This window comes from Rutilus rutilus, assembly GCF_951802725.1.
Source record: "Rutilus rutilus genome assembly, chromosome: 10".
Taxonomy (NCBI): Eukaryota; Metazoa; Chordata; class Actinopteri; order Cypriniformes; family Leuciscidae; genus Rutilus; species Rutilus rutilus.
The window spans coordinates 13,933,697-13,957,565 of record NC_140215.1 but is presented as its reverse complement, the minus strand read 5'-3'; the positions used below and the strand labels follow the sequence as shown (position 1 = coordinate 13,957,565).

Genomic DNA, 23,869 nt, shown 5'->3' with positions numbered 1-23,869 from the left:
AATCTCTTCAGATTTTAAAAGTCGTGTAGTATATTCCAGCCTTTACTAAACTCAGTTTTTCTATAAAAAAATATATAAAATAAAACGTAGCTGTATAACAACCTGATACGGATTACAAAGAAAACAACAAAGTGTAAGCCAAACAAGACAAGTAAATAGATCACATGAATTCAGACAAGAAACAATAGGCCTACAGATAAACAATTCAGAATCAGACACAACAAAAGCTTTCAGGTATTTTTACAACCAGTCAATAATACACACACAAATGCAACAGGGGAAGAGGGATTTGTAGGGAGCTGAACCTAGTCAAGTGTGAGAAAGCGGGGTACCTGAGAGAGGCGGACGCCCCCAGGGCTGGGGTTTGTGCTTGGGGGCAGACTCACAGGAGGGTTCATGCTGCGTTCTCGCTCTTCCTGGTAAATGCGGTCCCTCTCGCTCTCATGTAAGTTCAGAAAGTTCTGCATCGCTTTGAGGTTCACCAGCAAGGACTGAGAGGCTGAGCGTGGGTCTTCCTCTTTTCGCAAGATCTCTGACAACAGGCCCTGGTGTACACACATAAACACATACGTAAACACAGAGGAAGCAATTTTTTTTTCGCAACACATTTATGCAGTTACTTCACCTGCACCATGTAGGTCTCTACCCACACTTTGACTGACTGTGCACGATGTTGGATGTAATTGAACATAATTTAGACCTGCAGTGACTCTGTGAATTCACCAGGTGTGTTTTCCGCTGAGAGGGTGTATGAGAGGATCCAACCTCTGGATACCAGAGCAATCACGCAGAGCGACTCATAGATCTGAAACCTCCAACAGGACAACTTTGACACCTTGATTATCCTCTTGTATTTAGTTCAGTGCCAAATTAAACTTGATTAGTCCTGATTTGTACATCATTTTGTCTGTGTATGGGATAGTGAACAGGGCTAGCAATAAACCTTATAGATATTTTGTTGTGATATTCTTTTTTGTGACAGATGTTTGCTGACATTCAACATATTTCTCAATATTTATGTATTTTGCATTGGTCTTTACAAAAAGACCATTAAGATTAAAAAAGTGCATTTAAATCATTGCAATATTCATATGTTACACAAGCCAAATCATTACGAAAACATCATGAATATTCAATACATTGCCCGCCTACGTGATTGGTATGTTCTAAAGAAGTTCTTTGCTATTATACTTGGTGTACCTTGTTTCCTCAAGGTTTCTCTTTGAACTGTCTCTATTCTGCGAACAATATGTGTACTATTTCAGCACCATGCTGTCTTTACTGTACCTGTGTACGGTTGAAGGCAACTCGAGCGAACACTGCCTGCGAGACACTGGCCCTTTTCAGCTCGTCTCGCACCAGTTGGTAGATATCAGATGAGACTTCTGCAGCCGAGGGGTTGGACCCAGGCTCTCCAGGGCCACCAGACTTGCTAGGCCGCGGGATGGGTGGGTGATTGAGAAACTGCTGGTTAAGAGCCTGCGGGTGCTGATGCAGGAGGCGGCTGACGGCCAGCTGCTGGTTGATAAGATGAGCCATGGCTAACTGCTGTCTCACCAGCTGTGGACTGAGCTGGGGTGAGAGAAGCCCTCCGGGTGCCAACAGAGGTTGCAAGGCGGCAGGCGGAGGTGGAGGAGGCACCTGTGCCCGTAGTGGAGGACTGTGATGGAGCTGCCCATGAGATGATGAAACTTGCGGCTGCCCTTGGGATGGAGGCTGAGACTGGGCTGAATTCTGAGGTTCACCAGAGCCACCTTTCACAAGAGAGCTGGTGCTGTTCAACGGACCGAGCTGTGCTAGACCAGCCAGGTGAGGGGGCGGGCGCTGGGCTAATACACAGAAGTCAGCAAGACCGTCCCTTTCAACTGTAGAGAGATGGATATGTGTATCAGACACAAGATAAACTCTGTAGTGTCAAATACAGGTCTTTTTCCAAACAAACATCAAAATGTAGATGCTTACTCTTGATTTCCGAGCTTCCTTGCCACAAATAATCCCCTAAAACAGACACAAGGAACACATGGTAAATGACAAAAGCTTTCACTTCCTTACTCAATCACGCTTACAATGAAACAACAACATACTTTCATGAGTAGAAAGTTTTACAACTTCGGCTTACAATCGTATGACTGACACGTGAGTCATCCAATGGGGTCTTGCTGCACTGGCACACACATCTGGCAATGCGGACTGAGTGTTTAGCTCTGGGAGGCAAAGAGCAGAACTAATGGAGGGGGCTCGGTGTAACTCAACACCACTTACTCTGTCAGCGTGCCGAGGATCGCTTTATTCTTTGTTGGCGCTCGCTCTCTCACTGCACTTGGGGTTTAGCCCCCACTTTGATCTGTCCTGCTGTGTAATTATTTCACTTTTTGAAGAGGCAACGAGAGGAGGAAAATTGTCACAGGCATTTGGATGCTAAGAGGCTTAAACAGCGGAGCTGTGGGGCGACTCCCAGTAGGACTTGCCGCTGGGAGACCCCCTGCAGCACTTTGGGGGAAGAAACAGTGGTTTCTATTAGGATGTGAGGAGGCTTAGGTTACCCCATCCTGTGTAAGGAGTCATTAAGAGATAATGTATAAAACTCAGCACAAAGCTCAAGACTTGCTCATGACCCTGAACACCTTACCACGCTAGAAATGGGACATCTCATTAAAACACAAAAACACATTCACTGTGTCTGAATACTTCCCGACTATATAGTAGGCGAAGAACAATATGTTAAAAAGAGTTTTAGTTTTCATAAAACGAGTCGAAAAGTACGTGGATGACCTATTGCTTGACAAAGTACCTAGATGATAGGTGAGATTCTGAAGTGAACATCTAAGGGCCAGTTTACTACTCCATAAGGTCACAGGAGAGGAGTCGGCAGTTGCAGTGAAATGACGCAACTGATGCCGCAAGTCAATTGACAGTGACAACCTGACGGATATAGTACGTCCAGCTTTCATTCAAATTATACGCATTCAGACAATATAGAACATAGTTTTTTAATGGTTACAAAGTAAGTTGTTCATCAAATGTAATACCTACTCAGACATAATGCGATTTCGGACGCAGCTATGCTTTCCTGACCAGTCTACTGTGCAGATGTCAGGTTAGCCTTTTTTCCCCCCACTTGTTTTAAGATGGCACCATATAACAAAAAATATAACCAAAAAAGTAATTAGCACAAGCCTTACCTTTAATTTTTTTGTACTTCTTGTACCAGCGACCAAACTCTTGGCATTTTGCAGTTGAGACGTTAGCATAGTAGGAACTATTCACTATCGAGGAGATCATACTCTGGAAAAAGAAATAAGAGAGGTCAGTAAAAAGGAAGAAATAGGAGTAACGACAGAGGATAACGGAAATAAACACACATGGTCAAAATCTTAAAATTGCAATGATAAATGGCCTATGAAACACATTACTGCGGAAAGCCACCCAGGCAAGGCTGATCGCGAACGCCGCGACAAGCTTCAAGCCGCAGTGACACAAGTAGAGATGAAGAGCCACACACATATGCAAACAATTGTTATGAGGATCAACACCCACACAGAGCTCCACTTAAACACATCATGCACAGATATCACATAAATCTCAAAGATTGCTTGCTTACTTGGAAATGAGCACAGCAAGAATCTCGGATGCACACCCACATAGACACACGCATACTCTCTCTCTCTCATGGTGAAGTAATTTCTGGGTTTTAGAAATGGCCCATGAATGTGGGGAATTTGAGTAAATTTTTAATTGATGAATGAAACACTCTAAGACAATTTAGGCAATATTAAGCATGTACTGACGATATAGATTGGAACAACTGCAATCACAGTGCAATATTGAGCCCAACATTTCCTTTTATGTTAAACTGCTAAGTTATTAGTTTTGGCATAGATGTACTGTACCAACAGTATATGTTTTACATATCATCTTAAATGACATGCTTTACATATCCTCTTAAAGCCAAATCTTTGTCTGTTGGATTTGGAAAAAAAAAAAATGGGTAGCAACTGTACCTGTGAGAGTGGACATTCTTTGGCCAGGGTGCTCTGGTTCATCTCTTTGAGCAGTTCTTTGAGGGCGTTGCGTACTGTAGCGTGGTTCCACTGTTCTGATGGGAGGTCCTCCAGTTTTGCAAAGCTGTATACATACAAAAATTATTACTCATCCCTCCATTACAGTAATCATCTTCAATTCCAAATCAATAAACCATGCAGCAGGCCGGGTCAACAATAATATCACCATGAAGATACAGGAAAACAAACCTGGATAGTACACAACTACACAATGCCTACAATCCTCTCTTTTGGAGTCTATGTTTATTTCCTCAGCATCCAGAAGTAAACTGCAATCATGAAAGAGCTCAAAAGTGCAGATAAAAATTTACCCTGGCCTACAGTATCTACGGTTCTTATATATGCACAGAGCTTTAGATGCTTGCTCAACTGTCTATTATTGACAAAAGAAAAAAAATCCCCTAATTATCTGGACGCTTAAAATGTTATAATATATATTGAAAAGGGAAACTTTTGTACGTGTTTCCACAATGCACAGAATAAAATAACAAAATTATTAATACAATATATAGTATAACACCAATTAATATGCATAAATTCTTAATCATTGGTAATTAATTAATTATATAATAAATTATTATATATAACAAACCAATATTTTACTTTCCCATAATTTGTATACAGAGGATACAATATTTATCAGTTACACAATATAAAAATTATGATTTCACTTAACAGCACAAATGTGAGACTTTCCAGTCATCACAAGACCATCAGGAGAAAAAAAAAAAAAATTAAAGGTGCTTACACTTCACTTTTAAAATAAAATCAATTAAATTGTTTCAATTAGAAGAGTCTTATAATCTGATACCTCAAGATATCCTGTTTAAATTCCACAAATAACTTTTTTTAGTTGTTTGTGCTGGCGATTTAAACCTAAATTTGGACCTGTAATTATTAATATATTTATATAATAATAATTTGTATTAAATATATTTCATAATACATTCAATATTAATTAAAAAAATATGTTTTAAATAATATATATTATTTTTTTATTTAAAAAAACATACAACCATGAAGGTTATTGATATGCAGAGGGCTCTCTGCTGAACCAAGGGACTTTTGAAATACCTTTATTTTTAAAAAAGTTGCTTTTCTAGCTTCATGCATTCTTTTATTATCTACACTTGAATGTGGTTAAGTTTTAAAAAATGCAACGTTTGAGCAAAAAGCTGAGAAAATCGTGGTTTTGTCAAAGACTACATCTGGATGGGATTCAGAATGATGATCAAAACACAGATGGAGTAGATCGAGTCCACCAACACCCACAAAGCATTTCATGTTGATGATCGCGTTATTTTACATATGATATTGCTAGTTGTTTCTGCTGCTTCTTTGCCTGTGTTTTGATCAGGAGATTCTGTACTCTTTCAGAAGATGCCTTATAGCGCCCCCTACCTTATAACAGTGAAAACACAGAAAGCTGGTAATTTCCATCTATGGCAGGGAAGCGTTGTCTTACCACAAATTACGGAAATTTCCATCAATGGTGGGGAAAGGATTAAGAGTGCTCTGTGGTCTCGTACCTCTGTAGCTGGATGCGTAGCGTGACCATGTGGTAAACGTCCAGCAACATATCAGCAACCGTTGCCTCTGGAGCATCTGTCAGGTAATGGATGGGCAGGGGGTTCCAGCGGCCCACCTTAATGATGCCTGTAAGAAGGAAGCAGAGAGAGGGCAGGAGTCGATTAACCCCACTTGATCTCATTGTGCAGCAAATTTGTGTAGCATATTTCCATGACATCATCAGAGATGGCCTCATGTCAATGATGGCTGTAATGAAATCTCAATAAGAGAATAAGTTAGGAGGGGCTCCACTCCACTGAGTAGGCAGCTCCACAAAACCAGAACCAAAGCTGGCACATTACATCATCACACTAGCACCCACTTACAGCAGAAATTAGCCAACATTAGAGGGTATACAAAACATGATGATTGAAAGACAGGGAACAAGGAGTGATTGAAAAGAGGGAATTAAGGTAGGTGGGAAACCAACATGATTTACTGCATATGGTGAAATATATGATTATACATAAGATTTTTAAGTGACAAGGAAGCATAGTGGGAAATTAGTCATATATTTATCATTTGCAAAATAATTTAGACTATCTGTGGGTTATTGCATCAAACATTTTGGAAATCACACATTTCGGAGGACTTTGTTTCCTTATTTCTCGTTTTCTGCTGCGCTTCCTTTTGTGCTATAAAAGCAGACAGCAAGGAACAATAACACCAATGATAAGGCTTTATCTATTAAATACTTATCAGGTCAGGAAGAAGCATCTATCATGCATACTGAGGGCCACACAAATAACTACGGGCCCAAGGGGCGCCTGTGGATCTTTTATAACCGAGGAGTATATATAGGAAGCAGGAGCTCGTCTAGCGCATCGCAGCCTCTGACAATTACGTCCACCCCCAATCCCCCCACCCTCCATTAATGGGCCGTCATAAACACAGGTCAATGATTGTATGATTAACCCAAATTGACTGTTATAAATGCCTCTTGTCGTGCAAAGGAAGAGACGAGCATTTATGGCTGAGGAGTAATCTGTAATCGGGGTGTCATTGTGAGACAAAGCCATATTTATGAACGATGCCATCTGATTGTTTTGTAAATACTCCAGGTAACTAAGGCCATCCCACAATGACCTGGGTGAAGGGACGTCAATTGCTTCCCATTTTAAAGGGATAGTTCGTGCAAGTATGAAAATTCTGTCAGCATTTACTCATGTTATTGGCAACCTATATGACTCTTTTTCTTCTGCAGAACACAAAAGCAGATATTTTTAAGTATGTTTCAACTACAGCTCATACAGTGAAAGTGTAGTTCCAAACAACATTGGACCTCACTGACTGTTATTGTGTAAAAAAAAAAAAAAAAAAAAAAAAAAAAAATCTTCTTTTGTGTTCCAATTAAAAAAGAAAGCCATACAGGTTTGGAATAACATGAGGGTAAATGAGTAGATGATGATAGAATTTTTGGGTTAACTATCTCTTTAATGGTTAATGAGAAATGTTTTGATGTGTTTAACTATTATTAAACACAATAAAAATGACAGTAAACTGCCAGAAGTCAAGCAGTGATCATCTTTTTAGACTTTTTAACTTTTTAAATGTATTTTTAGGGCAATTTCAGTGCATTTACCTTCAAATTTTCTTCACTGACATAAATTATTGAAATTATACTGAAGCTGAGTAGGTTAAAAGATCAGGGTGAGGATAAAACCTAAGCAGCAGTGGCATCTACTGAGGGTGCCATAATTTTTTTCCAAGAACCACACTGTGCTATTAAAAATGAATTAGCTGAATCTATTATGCCCTCCGCTCTATTTATTTCCAGATGTCGCAATCATTGTCAAGATGCGCTGTACATGTAAACTGGACCCTGTGCTCACTGCATTATTAACCGTTTTCCAAACACTGCACACGTCCGTAAACACTTTTCAACACGCACTGCTCGTGTGCATGTGCGGTCAATGTACATCCCTTGTGCGAATGTATACATTCAACACATCCGACAACAGGACGTGAACCTGACCAAAAACCAAGGGTGTGCAATGAATAGATATACAAAACACATCCACAAACACTCGCACAAAAGTATTTCCCATGGTCTTAAGAGGGACTGACTGAAGCTGTGAAAACTAAACAATGCTAATCACATTACTATCCACTAAATGAGACCCAGACGCTACCCAGCTTCCCTCTCTTACTCTCTCTTCTGTAATTTTTTTTGTGCTTTAGGCTGTTTGTGTCATCTGAAGAGCTCCAGCTGCTCAATCACACACAGACATGCCGATGGATCACTTACCTCCATCCAGACACTATACTGCCATGCCAGTGCTGCCACTAAAGCCTGATTGAATGAGTTCATTTTGGACAGAAACTGTTTTTGTTATTAGCAAGGGCTCCACTGTTTCTCTCAGTTCAGTGTTTGTGTTTTGACTAGAGATAGCAAGACATTCTGTGTAACCCATTCCACCGCTTTTTTTCCCCTATTGGCTGATTGCTTCTTATGTGGGAGCTTATCAGTGTCAGAATCTAAACAGGGCCAATGATCTCTGTATAATATCAGTCTTTAAAGTGTACCTAAAGGTCCACAGTTCCACTTTAGCACAATCAAATATACTTCAGCACTATTTCCGTATAACTAAAGTGCATTAAGTACAGAATTAGTTCCAATTTAGCAGACTTTAAGTATATAAATTTAGTATAGCAAAAGTACAATTCCAGGGTATTTATATTAAGTACATAAATATGTAAATGTATTTGAAGCATACTTAGCATAAAATAATGTGTTTCAAATACATTTTAGTATATTTATATTTGACTAGGACATACAAATAAAAGTGTTTTGCAAATAAAGAAAAGTGTGTAGTCAGTAAAATATTTGGGCAAGAAATATAGTACAAAATAAATAAATAATTCATAATTAAATCCATAAATTCATGCATTCATCTATTAGAGGTAGCCTACAATGTAAAAATGTGTATTTGATGTAAATTTGTTTGTCTCTTTAAATGTAAGGCGCAAGAATGCATCACTTCAGTGGAAATGACAAAATGTTGCGTCGCCCCCGATGGACTGATGATGAGCGGACGCCTAACGAGGCTCTGAAAGTTGAATTTAAGTTTAAAATAAGTTTTGTCTCCAGTCAAAGGGGACAGTAAAGAGGATTTTGTAAAACTAAGGACTCAAGGACCTCTTTTCATGACAAGCAGCCAACGAGGTATTTGTTTCACATGTATATATAATTGTTTGATGTGTGGAAAGCATAATTTTTTTTGCATCTCGTTTCCTTTAAGACTGTATTGTATAATATGCTGATGTGTTTGTAGTATGTTCATTTATGAATGCAGTTCTCACGGCGTAAACAAGACGAGTCAAAGAATTAAAATGCCAGAACCAACCTGTGTCTGTGTTGTTGTGAAGAGAGCTAACGTTACACATATCAAAGACCAAAATAGCCTCAGTATACAATTTCTTTGTTATTTTCTTTTTCTGTCAAATGTAAGAAAATGTTTAGGTGTGGAATCTGTGAATACTGTGACGTATGGGTGTGCAGTGCTTGGCATGAATAAATCATGTAAATTAACGATACTGTAAACTGTAACTGTTTTCTACTTTCATTCAATGCTATTTGAAGAGTTCAGTGAATATAGAGGGAATGGTCAAGTTTTGTCAATTGCTTCCAGTTATGATTGGGGGCAAAGCTTTCTTATGTCAGAATTTATAATGGATTATTAGACAACCACAACATGACAGGCCGTCCCTGCTGGTGACCCTTGTAACAGCAGTGAACTTCTATCCTCTGAGACACAATCTTCTTGTCTTTGTTCTAAAGGTATTTGTGGAGATGTATTCCCCAGACAGTGAATTAAAGAAGAGAGGCAAGTCAGACAGATGAAGAGAGGCAAGTCAGACAGATGAAGACAATTTGTGTGATTGTGCCCCGCCCACCTTTAGATCTGTCCTCCTTCTTCAAGTCTGTGTTTATATTACTGGTTTTGCTATGATTTTTGAGGAACGCTGCTGTTTTGTCTTATTGTGCAATGCTGAATGAATGCCCACCGCAGACGTTTTGAGTATTCAAGACATATAAGACAGATGATTCCAACTTTGAGCAGTAGCATCAAATAAGACTGAACTGAGATGTACTTTAAAGGAATAGTTCACCCGAAGATTTAAATTAGCCATCCTAGGTGTATATGACATTCTTCTTTCAGACGAATACAATCTGAATGGAGAAAAATATACATATTTTAAACTTTATAAAGTAAAATAACTAGCTTCCGGCCAAACGAACATACGGATTCCACTTAGACTCAAGAGCAACTTATACGAGTACTGCTGATATTTACGCTACTTCATGACACACTACACTACTTACGACTTCACAAGTTGCGAAAGTTGCTCTTTAGGCGTAAGTATACTGCGTATGGCCATTTGGCCGGAAGCTAGAATTTTACTTTGTAACGTGTTAAATATGAATATTTTTCTCCATTCACTGCCATTATAAAGCTTGGAAGAACCAGGACATTTTTTAATATAACTCCAATTGTATTCGTCTGAAAGAAGAATGTCATATACACCTAGGATGACTTGAGGGTGAGTAAATCATTTTCATGATTTATGGGTGAACATAAATCATTTTTGTTTTGGGTGACAATTTTCCCAATTTTTGGGATTTTTTTATTTTTTTATTTTTGGGTGCACTATCCCTTTAAGTTATGCTCTAAATGTACTTTAAGTGATCCATTTCAATTGCTGTCGAACACTTCAAAAGCCCCGAACGTCAGCGGCTTTACCCCATTCACATGTTCAGTGTTGAACAGACAGCTCATTGCAACCAATCTGAAAAAAGCAATGAGTCCTGTTCCAATAAAAAGCGGTAAAATGTATGCCTATTTACAGTATGAGCTAGCATCATACAGAGACTGTGGTAATGTCATTAATGAATCATTTTTAACTTGGAAAGACTCTGTTCCTTGTCATTTTCCTCCCCCAGTACAAACCATTGTTCCCATTGCCACATTAAAATTCCTCCTCCCAGTGCTGGGCTTTCATGTGGTTGGCTGGTGGCTTGGCTAAAGCTTATGTGTATCCATCCATACACACTCACACACACAAACGCTACCTCACACACAGTCTGAAAATGTTCCCTAGCACACACACTCTTTTCGGCAGAGCTAGTTTGGATAGATGCACTGAACTCCTAATGCTTGCTGCTCTGAATGACTTGGCTCCATTGAAGGGACGCCCCACTCGTGAAAACCATCTCTATAGTGTCATTATCAATCATTAGTAATATACACAGGAAAAAATAAAACAGGAACGGCAGGCCTAAGAAATACTTTCAGAATGTATTATGGTTTTGGTTTTACTATAATATCATAATATAAGCATCTTACATCTGTTATGATATCAGATTTTTGAAAAATGTCTTGGTGCTTTTCGCACATACAATGAAAGTCAATGGGGTCCAATGTTGTTTGAAAGAAGAAAGAAAAATGCATACAGGTTTGGAAGGACATGAGGGTTTGAAAGTTTGTCTGGGAAAGACATGGTTGTCAAAAATGAGATAGAGAGGTGAAGACCCCTGGCAACAACAACGATGGAACTGACTTGTTTCTGATTGGCTGCCAGGTGCGTCAGATGGCAGATGGAAAGCTTACTCACTTTGGTCATAAATCTAAGTAAATCAAAGGATTCGTTGAAGACTGAGATAGATCATCACCCAAATATTCTTCAAAAATTCTCCTGTAATTTTCCATGGTAAAAAAGCATACAGGTTTCGGACAAAATGACGCAAATTATGTCAGAACCTTCATTTTTGGGTGGCCTATCCCTGGCTATAAGTAAAGCATTTCTGCAAATGTCCACATTAAAAGTGGGAATAAGTTAATTATCATTACTCAAAGAAGTGACGGTTCGGCCTCTATCAGGCAACAGAGCGTATTTTCATCAAAATGCCCCAGTTCGACCTGTTGTGGCTGCATGTCAAACGTGGCAGCACAACAATGCGCTAGTGCTGTAATCCATCACCACTGTTAATTGTCTGAAGCCTTAAAGTACAGGTCTGTCCATACAATTCTATAAAAGTACTCAGACCCTTATAATTGAAATAAACAATATCTCCCAGTTAATTACTGGTCAGGCTAATTAAAGAAAGGCAGCGGTGCTGGGAGAGGAGCTTAAATATACCACTACGAGAGAGCTATGCAGGACACAATTCAAACAGGGAGAAAATAGATGGGACTCTGTGTAATTTTGGTTGTGAACCGCAGAGGAAAAAATGTATAATTTAAGCCAGAAATTATTCATTTAACATAAACGCTTGCTTTAAAAACAAAAAGTATTCATTTGAGAGGAGAGCTCTCCCTCTTTCCTTCTATCGCTCATTCTCTGCTCGTTTTAGGAATAAACTGAAGTCAGTGCATCTCGCTAGTGCGCGAGCGAGCGCTCTTTTAGCCGTAGCCCTCACCTTTTCTTTTATCTGGCCTCATCTGAACTGATGACTGTGAGGGTGTGTGGATTATATTGAGTCTAAATTGTTTGTTTTCCACTGCTGTCCTCTCCTCCTCCGTGTCCTTTTGATATTGTTTTGCGACCGTGCAGAGGTGACCTCTCGTGTTTCTGCGTTCAGAGGAGCAGAGCGTCTGGGACTTCCTTACAGATGTGGCGCCATTGTGTGGGCCAGACAGGACTATTCTGCCTTTCCAATCATAATGCCGCTTCTATCAATTTGCATACTTGTTTATTTTTATAGCACATTACGGTATTTTTGGAGGTTACACAAATGGCTTTAGGAGTCGCTGTGTGGGTAACATATTGATCCTGTTTTTGGCTCTTCAAAGGAATCTCTAAAGGGAGTGCTTTGAGTGAATTTAAAGACACGCTGTTGACCCGCGAGTGACTAATGTTTTTTCTTTCTTTCTGGTTTCGTTACTGTTTATATTTAGTTGTCACAAAAAGAGAAAGGATGCTTATTTCACATTATTTTGAATAACAAGCTGCAGTCGCACACAAACACAACCACGCAGCATTTAATTTTAAAAACTACAATCACTACAAAAACGTAGCAGACATTTCATCAGCCTGACTTAAACGATCATTTAATTAAAGGTTGAAACGTGGCCTTCAATTTTCGCTCTCTCTTTTCTGACAAAACTTTTAAAAATCCTTTCAATAAAATGCAGCGCCATCAAATCACACAGCAAACTTCTTTCTAGTCAGACGTACAGAACGTGAACTGTGACTACAAAAAAATAAGTTCACATAAATGCCAAATGCTCAACCTATGAAGTAAATCGTGATGTCTTTTGTTACCATGGATCAACATGAAGTAATGACTGTTTTAAATTTTCTTCATACTTCACAGAATACAAGTAAACTCTCAATCTCCTGGGAGATGACAATCATGTGCACAACAATAAAGTAAAGCATTATATTGCTTCTTTGGCCCACATACTCATAAACATTCTCCATATACACACACAAACACACACAGAAAATGGACACTACAAAGACCTCGAGCAGACACAAACATGCATTCCCACAAAGTTACCACATACACACAAATACAGTTCACACGCATCTTTTTGTGACGTGAAAGTACCACATTCTTTGCCTCTACATTTCCTTTGTTCTTGTTTAATGAGATTTTCAGACTGTCTGTTATTCAGTTATGTTGAGCAAAAGGCCTTCCTCCTCATTGTTCTCAGACACATAAGCCCAAAACAGTATATTCTCCTGTCAACATCTCAACAGCCAGACCTCCTCCCAGCACTACTTGCCACTCTAATAGCTCTGAACTGTAATGTAATGGCATACTAGCGTTTTACTCCCTGCATACTGTGCAGTGCATACTGTTCCAATAGAATGTGAAAGAGTATGTATTACGGAATGATTACACATGCAGGTAAAATGCATGTTTAATTCAGGTATCTAGTTATCAGAAATAAATATAATTCTTTTGCATTTTGGTATCACTTTTCTGTAAGTTCCATTTCATTCACATTAGTTTAATGCATTAGATGAATATTTGCATTAGATGAAATACTTTTTACAGCATTTACTAATCTAGGTTCATTTCAATTTCTAAATAAACATAACATTATCATTTTATTTTGAATAAATGAACATGAGTTACTCTAATGCATTATGAATGAATGCCAGTTAACAACAAACTGTATATTTGTGAATTAATATTAAACTAGATTGTAAAACAATATATAATTAAGATATAAATATACTGTATATTATATATATAATTAAGATATATTTTTGTTATGCATATCTCATAGATTATCTAGTGATGATGAATGAATCGTATTGTAAAGTGCTTCCTGAATGAAAAAGATGTACACTTTAGAATACTTTTAAAAAGTGCACGTATTACTGAAAGAATATCATTTAAATGTATCTAATTAAGTGCAAACTGAATGTAATGCTTTCGGACACGTAACTGCATGATAATTGCAATTAAATGAAAATGTGTTATAGTTTAAATGAATTCAATTCAAATTCAATTGTCGAATGTACTGACAAGCATTTATAGTAAACTAAAGTATACCTTAATGTCATTTCTATTGAATGAAAATCTAAAATCTAAAAAATATTCATTTTCAAATAACACGCTACTGTTACTTTACATTTGAAATGATTACAAAGTGTACTATTTTAAAAGTGTACTTAAGTCTGTTAAGAAACAGCCATGAAAGCCAAGTTACAAACTTAAATGGCCTTTTATTTAATTAATATTACATTAACTGCAATAAAGTTTTTTTAGTTGTTTTTTTTTATATACAGATTAAATTAAATTGAATCATTGTAAACTACAAGGTACTTTTTAACTTTTGGCAGCTCGATTAAATAGTAAATCAAGATAAAATGTTAAAATATCAAATAATGCTTCTGGTTTGTCACACTGGAAATGAAAGTTTTTTTCCTTCTTTTTTTTTAAATGAAACTGTAGATGTAAATTCATCAACTGTGCTGAACTGGGCACTTTTGAACTCACCATGTGCCTGGGCTGCAGAACTATGGGAGTAGCCAAGGGCGAGAAGTGCAGTCTCAACAAGCTGAGTGAAAAGGATGTCCTTCCTGACCAGCACAAACTCGGCATGTTCCTCCCGGCTCTCTCCATCTGATATCATCCCTCCATCCATCTGCTCCACCACGCAGAAGACTGGAATCATCAGACCTGCAAAACAGTTTTTAAATATTAAATATTAAAGGTTTTTAAAAATATATTCCATCCACTGCTCTATTTCTCGATCGAGTGTATATGGCATAATTTTGAATAGTTGCCACGTGCTGTTCACGAGAAAAGTCTTTTCATTTGAAATCATTAATGATTAATAGGTTCATCATTGCATTTGAATAAGGTGGACTGGGTCAATCAGTTGTCCACCGGCCCATGCAAATACTCAATATGGACAAACCGTCCAGATTGTGTATCAAACCAACCATCAAACCAGCCACATTATACTCCATTAAAGCTATCATTTTTTATGATGCCTCCCTCCACTTTGTCAGGGCAGCTGAGCTGATATCTCTTCAAGTCAACGGACTGCGTGCTAACGGCAGGGTCACTTAATAAAATTAGTTGCATGAGCCTCCAACGGATATGCAAACGTTTCTGCCTTGTTCGAGGTTACGGCTCATTGCGCTGTAACTTAACACATTATTTTAGTAGTGTTGACTTTGTTAACATTTAAGTAAAAAACGTTTATGATTAACCTGTAAAATATGTTGGCAAGTGATTTGGTGGGTACAGAGTCCCGTCTTTTAATGGGATGTCGGGATGCATAGTCATTCACGGCTTGTTGAGAAATAGTACGCAGTACCTAATGATGCCTGAAAACACACACATCCCACCCAAGTTACCTGGTTAATCTAGGCCTAACCAATCTCCGTTGGTTTGTTCAATTTCCCTGAAGTGCTCAAAAGCCTTCAGACTATTAATTAATATCCCTCAGAAATTATAGGCTGAAAGCATTAGGCAAAATCCCAGTTGTACTAATAAGAGCAGAGTAGTACTAAACTCTCTCTCCTAATTTATACACACACACACACACACACACACACACACACACACACACTTCCATGCAAATACATATACATTTACGCATGGCTCCCAGAGCCCCTTGGTTTAATCAGTCAATTCCTATATTTCTATTTCCTTTCCATTAATCACCCTGGCTTCCAGTTCAGAATGCTCTTGTGGAGTGAATTACAGACCAGGGGCCGGTGCCAATTCAAGTAAGTGAATTTCCCCCAATAGGGAAATATAACTGTCAACACACAGCAGCTCCCAGCAGTCTCTCTCTCTCTCTCTCTCTCTCTCTCTCTCTCTTTTTTCTGCTAGCTCCCATGGGCTCATCCCTGTATACCCTGTATGAGTACAGTTTCATCACAAGATAACAGCATGTGTGCGAAGCCCTTGTCTGACTCATTTTTATGTGTGTGTGTGTGTGTGTGTGTGTGTGTGTGTGTGTGTGTGTGTGTGTATGTGTGGGTATATGTTTAATTGTGCTGCAACACTCACTCTGAATAAGTCTCTGTGTTTGATTGTCTGTTTTAATGCGCTTTAATGCCAGAACATATTTTTTCGACTTCTGTAGGAATGTTAAAGTATGTAATTTGTTAGAGTTATAGACTTATTTGTGGACTATACTGTTACTATAATTACTGTGTAATTGCTTTAAACTGTATATAAAAATGTGACACTGCCATTGACTAAAGTAACAATATTAAATATTTTGAAATATAGCATTCTGCAAATGAACATTTTTAAATCAGCATTTTTGTTGGGTTCCCTGAAAGAATAGATAAACAGCCTATACAATTTTTATATTTTTATCAGCCAGATAAAAGCAAAATTGCATTAGATAATAATAATAATGCTAATCATAAAATATTTATCGAATGAACCTCATTTTTAAGTTTATTTTTATAGTTTGTTTTTAAGGTCATTCCATTGGCAAATTGTTTTTCAATAATTTGCAAAAGAGGCAAACCATAAGATTTATATTTTCTCTGAAAAACAGACTTAATGTCTTGTGCAAATTTGCAAGTAAATTAACTTTGTTTGACATACTTTAGCTGGACAAAAAAAACAAAACAAAAAAACAAAACCCGATTAGGGATTTTTAGCAATCCAGGCATGTGTCTGAGTGATTTTGATTCCATGTCTGACTTGTGTGTGGCCCACTCTTTATTGTTCCATTGTGGTTTGGAGAAGACTGCTTCAAGACAACCTTTTATTAAAACTAACCATTCGGCCCATCTGCCAGGGCACAGGAAGAGAGAGCCCCACTACTTTCCTCCTCCACCTATTCCAAACAAATCTTAAGAAAATAATCTGTTGACATAGATATTTTGTCAAATCAAATCTGCTTCAGAGGTGTACTGCAAATGATACTCACACATACACACAGTCGTGAACAAACACACAGTATGTGTTGCTTGGCCCCTGAGAAATATCTAATCTATATCTGATATGTGGCTTTATGATTGGCTGCACACATTGCTCGCTGTCAAGATGAATTACAGCTTGACCTTGATGACATTTTGGCCCAATGCATAACATCAGGGATTACAAAGTGTGAGTGATGGTAGAATATAACACTTGTGCTGTGGCTGTGTGTTGTTGGACACAGACCGCATGTTTCCTTAGAGGACAATATGTAACAGCTTTATTGTCAGAACCACTTTACCTTCATGTGTAACTGTATGCGGGTTTGTGGACATGATAATGAAGCAGTCACAACAGTATATATTGGTAGTGTATATATATTTTTATATATATTTAAATTAATTCGTCAGACCAAAGGACTATTTAATTGACCTTTGTTTCAGGTGTTTCTCTGAGCATTTTAGGAGAGAAAAAAAGCACTAATAATTTGGCCTAGATCATTTTTTCCTTTTCTCTGAGAATCATGAAGCTTGATAAGGTAAGTCCAAATAAATAAATCTATCTAGAAAATAAATAAATAATGCAATATCTGACTTGTCATTTATTTTTGGAGAAAATCTAGATGAAAACCTGAATTAAAACAGTTCATGTCCATGTTACGTGTCAACTACCCGTGTGTAAAAACATATTTAAAGCCATTCAATAATCACAGCTGTGACCAAATATGTGGCAATTTGTTAGGATCACTGTAATCAATATGACCCCTCCTTCTGATACACACGCTACTGTTGCAATCAATAACTGGCCATGGGGAATAAATCAGCACTATATAGTGCTACTTAATTCACTGAGCTTATAGAGGCCACAACACTCCTGTGAGCTGAACTACAGTGGTGTATGGGATTAGATTGATCTGCATCGTGCACTATGGGCGGCTATTTTAATAATGTCCGATAAAATTGAAAACCAAGCTGAATGTGTAGCTAGATGTGCTGTTTGATGTTTATTCACTTTTAAAAAAACAATTATATCACTATATATATATATATATATATATATATATATATATATATATATTTGTTGAAGCAGTGGTGTAGTGGTTGGTTAGAATCTGTGCACCAGGGCAGCACATTGTGCCATGGTGCAAGTGTTTGTGATGCTGGTTTGAATTTGGCCTGCAACATGTCCTGTTCCCATCTCTCTCACCATTATTTTCTCTCTTTCTCCACTTTACTACTATTTAAAAAGGAAAGACTAAAAAAAGGTAATATGATATAACAGAAATGGAGGGATAGAAAAGGTTGTGAATGTCTTACCGCTGAGAGGTCTCTGTGAGGCCCCATTGTGGCGACTGCGGTGACCTGTAGGACTGCCATTGAGTTCCAGACGGCCCATCTTTGGTGGGGGGCCACCGATATCAGGACTGCTGCTCCCACGTCGCTCGGGGCTCTCCCGCAAACGAGGGCTCTCTCCTCCGCAACGCTCCATCCCCCTCCACACTACAGAGGGAACACCAGCCAGAGGATAAGGACCTGAGACAGAGAGGGAAAGAGTGAGAGACCTAATGAAAACAGTATAAATGCATATGCTTTTTTTCTGAACATCATAAATTGTATATCCAATAACAAAAATGAGTAAATGCATGGGTGATATAATACAGTTTTTCTACAATACAGTCGCTTTGGTACATTTCTCAGATCACAACTGAAATTCTCACAACTACATGTTTAACCTCCACATCATCTAGTCACTTGTGCACATCATTCTTTTAAACAAATAGCAAATGCTTTGGTTCATTCATGTAATTGATTATGCACAATTGTCTGCTGTTTCCTACATTATCAATTGCTTTTGTCATGTTGATCAAAATATATTATTACTGTTTCCCTGTTGAAGTCTTACCCCTCAAAACATCTAGGCATTAGTTCCTTGCATAAGTCATTAAAAGCAAAAGACATTTCAAAGGCTAGACTAAGACTACATTTCTTAGACTTTTATTTTGTAATTGTGACCTAAAGTAATGAACTGCGGAGGTGAATTTTGAATTGACAAATGAAGGGAAATCTAAAGGGCTAGATCAACCAATGATCAACTAGTTCTCTAAAATAGCTCAGAGGTGCATCTCATGAAGCTTCATTTGGCAAGCATATACACGTTTAGACAGAGCACAACACAAGTGTTACAAATTCTGACAATGGAAGAACTACAAGATAACAAACAGGGTCAACAGCCGGGAAGAAGGATGTGTGGTGGAAGGGTACGGAGGCAAAGCAGTGGAAGAGGTAGAAGAGGCCAAGATTGTAGACATGTTTCTGATGAAATAAGCACCATTATTTTGGACCAAGTTCTCAAATCATGACCTTACAATAGTTGAGGAAAGGAACAGCTGAATGTTGGGAGAACAACCGTGTCCTCAATCATTCAAATGTTTGAATGTTGGGACATCTAAATCAATATCCCACATAGAGTAATGTGTACATTTGTGCTGTTGAAATGTATATATGCCATACAGATAAAGTGTCTTGTGTAGACATAGTTTACATCTGAAAAAAACTGACAGAGTACACTGTTATACTGACAACACGACTAAGCATTTTGACAATCTTGTTTGTTAACAATGACACATGGACTTATTCCGATGGCACTGATATGTTCATTGACATAAAAACGTACTTTTGAGAGATTAACCAAAGGATTTTTAGCAAGTCACAGGCTTTTGCAGGTAATCCATTGTGTGGTGCTGTTTGTACGAATTGTTTGAGAAATGCACTTAAACTGGTTTGCAAATCTTAAGGATGATTCAAGAAATGTACCAAAGCGACGGAGAATTGTTTTTTGTTTTTTTATATAACGACATAATAATACATTACAGTATGTTCTGTATTTTATTTCCAATTCATGGTCAAATAAAAAATATCACATATAAAAAATAAATAAATGGGTGTATTCTCAAAAATCTGGGCTGTCAAAATCGTAAAACGTAAATATAAAATGTACTGTAAGAAATTAGGATTCCCCCCCCCAAAAAAATGTTTTGGTCCTCACCATGACCATGATAATGATTCATCATTTTGATTAAATAAATCATTAATTGAGTCCAACCCTGAAAGGAATTAAATAAGAACTTGCTAAATAAATCAACTGAGATTCTGAAAACAAGTTATCAAAGTTCTTAAAGATCTTATTTGATTCTTAAAGGACTGCATACAAATTATGACTGAAATTCGATTAGCATTTTACTTAAAAAATTTTAACAAGAAAACTCACACATCGCTAACCTTTACACACAAACTAAACAGCTGCTGCTAACAGACAACAACACAAGGACATCCAACTCAGTGTCCCAAAATACAGGGAATAGTTTAAGAGGACGCTGGCATCTTATCAAGACTATCAGCAAGCAGAGAAGCTGAGGCCCAGTGTCTAGTTCTGCTTCAGCGTCTACGGGGAACGTAAACTGATGTGTGTGTGTATTTATATGTGGAGCCAAAACGTCAGACCTCAAGACAAATATACTATATGAAAGCAAAGATGCTCAAAATCTTTTTAGGAATTATTAAGTTACTTTAAGATATCTGTATGTGTGTGTGTGCGCAAACGTAGTATTTTTGAGTGCACGTGGATGTGTCCACATTTGTCTGAGCCAGGGATTTCCGTGGGGACAATTTCCAGAGGTCTTTGTTTTACAGCCAAAGCTTTAATATTGGTAATGTCCTTTAGAGTCAGTGCCAGGCTGTACTGAGTCCGTGCCAAAAGTTAAAGACTAGAAACATACAGTACTCTCCACTTGAGCGCTTTCATTTGCATATCACTTATACAGAGGGACGATAGATAGATAGACAGATAGATAGATAGATAGTCCACCTTCTCTGCTATTCTCCTCACAGTGGTTATGCAGAAAACATCAGTCTCTTCTCTGGACTTGACGAGAAAAACATCATTATGGAACATAAAAAAAGTCCAATGAGAATTACAAGCTGGAGCTAAATTTTCAAAATGAATAATAAATTAAAAACATTAGCCTCTGCGTGATTAGAAACCTAACTCGGGTCCAGAAATCAAGTGTCTGAATTCTTTACAGTTTAATAAGCGGGTGGGAGGGAAAAACACTTTAAAAGCATTTGAATGGAAAGAAATGTGTTCATGTGCTGCTGAGGGAAGAACTGATGGTCCACACTGTACTTTCACACTTACGCGCGCACACAACAAAGAGATTTACAGAGCCTTTGAGACAGTTTAATAAAGCTCAAGTGTGAACATACTCTACAACAATGGACATGCATGCTTATGAAAACACTTGCATATTATATACAAAATTAATAGCATCCATTAAACACAGCTTTCCAATTAAAACTGACATTCCCCCAGTGCATATGTAGCCATTACCTCTCATTTCTGTTGTACTCATCATGCCAAAGTTTTTTAAAATGGCAAATCTGAACTGCGCTGCATCTCAATAACAATAGAGGACAAGGTCCTAAAGTATAACAGATACAACGCGCTGCTGTGTAAGATCACTGTGATCCACTTCAACTCTATGAGGCGAACAGATCTGCTTTTAATTAACAGCTCGTCTGTGGGCTTGCCCATTAGACTTGCAGTCCCAGGGGTAAAATAAAATCTCTTCACAAAGTGTCTCTAGATGTTTCAGAAACTTGCACAGAACCAAGCGAGAAATCTAAAGAATGAAACCGCAAACGGACACAATGTCCATTGTGCTTGATGTGTTCACTGCCTTAAATGACTGAGAGCTTTTCATCTGTTTGCCTACAAGCTGCTCTGTATTATCAACCCTCAAAGTATTTTATCGGTCTTAGTTCATCTGGCACTGATGGGCTGTCTTTGTTCTTTCCCTCACTGGGCTTCACAGGTTCAAACCTGTCTGATTTTAATGAGTCTTCCGATCCCAATCAAGAGGTTGTCTGAATCTCTTCTCCCATCTCTATGCCAATCGCTCTCTCTCTCTCTCTCTCTCTCGCTATCTCTCTGATCCTCGTTCACCCCAGCACCAAATATTTGATGGGTAGATAAAACCAGCTCTAGTGTGTCTGCCGTCAATCACGTACGAAGATGACAATGGCTATGCAAAGATGGTGCTGTAAAAGTTTCTTCTGGTCAATACACACCGGCTGTGACAGATCAATGCAAGCTTATTGAAGAGGCACACTAGTTATAATACACTATTTTGGATACTTTTGCAAAAAAAACTACTGTGATTTAAAGTTTTGGAATTCATTAACTCAAACGCAAGGTGACATAAATTGTGTGATTAAGATAATAAAAGCCCTATAATGCAGCACTTAAAGATCTCATTCAGATTTTGCTAACCTAATGGTGAAATGGCTTCTTCAATGCTTTATCAGCAGAGAGTGTATTCCTCTATTTTATCAACAGCCTAGAGATAAATTAGTTGTTTGTGTCTAAATTAAAATGAACTATTAGAAAACATACACTGGAGAGCTGTTAATAAATTAAATTTAAGTTTCGTATTCAGAGAAATTATGTTCTTAAGTTCTTAAAGTGATTGTTCACCCAAAGAATTTAAACTCGGTCACCACGTGCTGATATTGAAAATATTTCGAATTCCCCCCTCCCCAAAATATATTTTTTCTGTTCCACAAAAGAAAGTCATAATAGGTTTGGAATAACATCAAGGTAAATGACTTTTTACATTTTCGGAGGGCTATTCCTTTAGTTTACAGTCGTCATAAAAGTGTGATTGGTCTTAAGTGCTGTCCTTCCGATTGGTTGACATCAGTTAAAAAGAGTAATAAATGTCTAATCAGTACAAGGTATCAGGAATATTCAACAAAATTTATGCAGATAAAAAAAATGAAAGCGAGATCTTGATTCAACATTAAGACATTGCTTACGGTAAGGTGATTAATAGCAAGAAGCCTGTAAAATAAAGAAGTTATAGTATTTCAAATAGTATTCCAAATATGCAGTTTTTGTGTGCTAATAAAAAGCATACATACTAACCAGCCCTCCTGACAAATGACAACTGCACCTAACATTTCAATATTGTACCAATAGGTATTATTCACAACCAGATACACGGTTCCATTTTTATTTGTAATGCTTGCAGCCACACATTACAAACATAACTAATGACTGTTATGTTTAGGGGTAGATGAGAGAAGCCAGACAAGGGAGTGGAACAGAACTCCGATCCCATGAGACTCAAATTTCCAAACTACGACGACCACACTGCAGAGACTCTCTCTTAAGCATGCGATATATACATTTTCTGCTCTTTCCCTCGCTAACCTTCCTCTGCCTTCCACATTGCACTTTTTTCTTTGGCAATAAGAGTGGCCTCTGCCAGTTGTACCACACGCAGGAAACTGAGGGCAGTAAACGACACACTACTGATCTGACTAAGCTCACACTGTCAGTCAGTATACACAGAAGAGAAAGAGTGATATCGAGAAATCCTGAGAAAAAAGGCAGATGTTTGGGAAAAGAGAGAGAGAGAGAAATGCTGCCTACCAAGATGACAAAATTAGGTATGGAAAAGGTTGTTTGACAAGAGTGTCCAATTTCTTGCTGTTTTCCAACTCAAAATAATAAAAGCCCTTTACCCGACAGCAGTTAATAACAACTAATAGAGACGCGCATGCAAATGAGTAATGAGATAAAGCCGTGTGTTGTTACAGAACATGGTGGTATCGTGGTATCTCTGTGTTGACGACATGCTAAGGCGTTAACCTTATTTACCAGGGAATAGGGCTGTGATACTCATTTATTGCAGGGTTATTAAAGTATCGGCTCAGTCAGGGTACAGATAAAGCAGGTGAAGATGGTTGAGGGATTCGTATTGAAGGCCCCTCGGTGTCTCACAGGTGTGTGCGTTGGGAAGGGAAGAATAGATAGATAG

General features: G+C 37.9%; 1 protein-coding gene across 1 annotated transcript in view; it reads right to left on the bottom strand.

Annotated features, from left to right (window-relative positions):
* The window catches only part of satb2 (SATB homeobox 2), a 33,839-nt gene extending 15,347 nt beyond the window's left edge, over positions 1–18,492 (bottom strand). Inside the window, exons 1-8 of the mRNA XM_084421312.1 lie at positions 18,306–18,492; positions 14,590–14,772; positions 5,591–5,717; positions 4,002–4,125; positions 3,183–3,285; positions 1,963–1,998; positions 1,288–1,865; positions 333–545 (exon numbers count right to left, since the gene is read on the bottom strand). Of these exons, the coding sequence (XP_084277438.1) occupies positions 333–545; positions 1,288–1,865; positions 1,963–1,998; positions 3,183–3,285; positions 4,002–4,125; positions 5,591–5,717; positions 14,590–14,772; positions 18,306–18,477 (1,536 nt within the window). The 5' untranslated portion in view covers positions 18,478–18,492. The remainder of the gene's footprint in view (positions 1–332; positions 546–1,287; positions 1,866–1,962; positions 1,999–3,182; positions 3,286–4,001; positions 4,126–5,590; positions 5,718–14,589; positions 14,773–18,305) is intronic.
* Between the last annotated feature and the right edge of the window lie 5,377 nt (positions 18,493–23,869).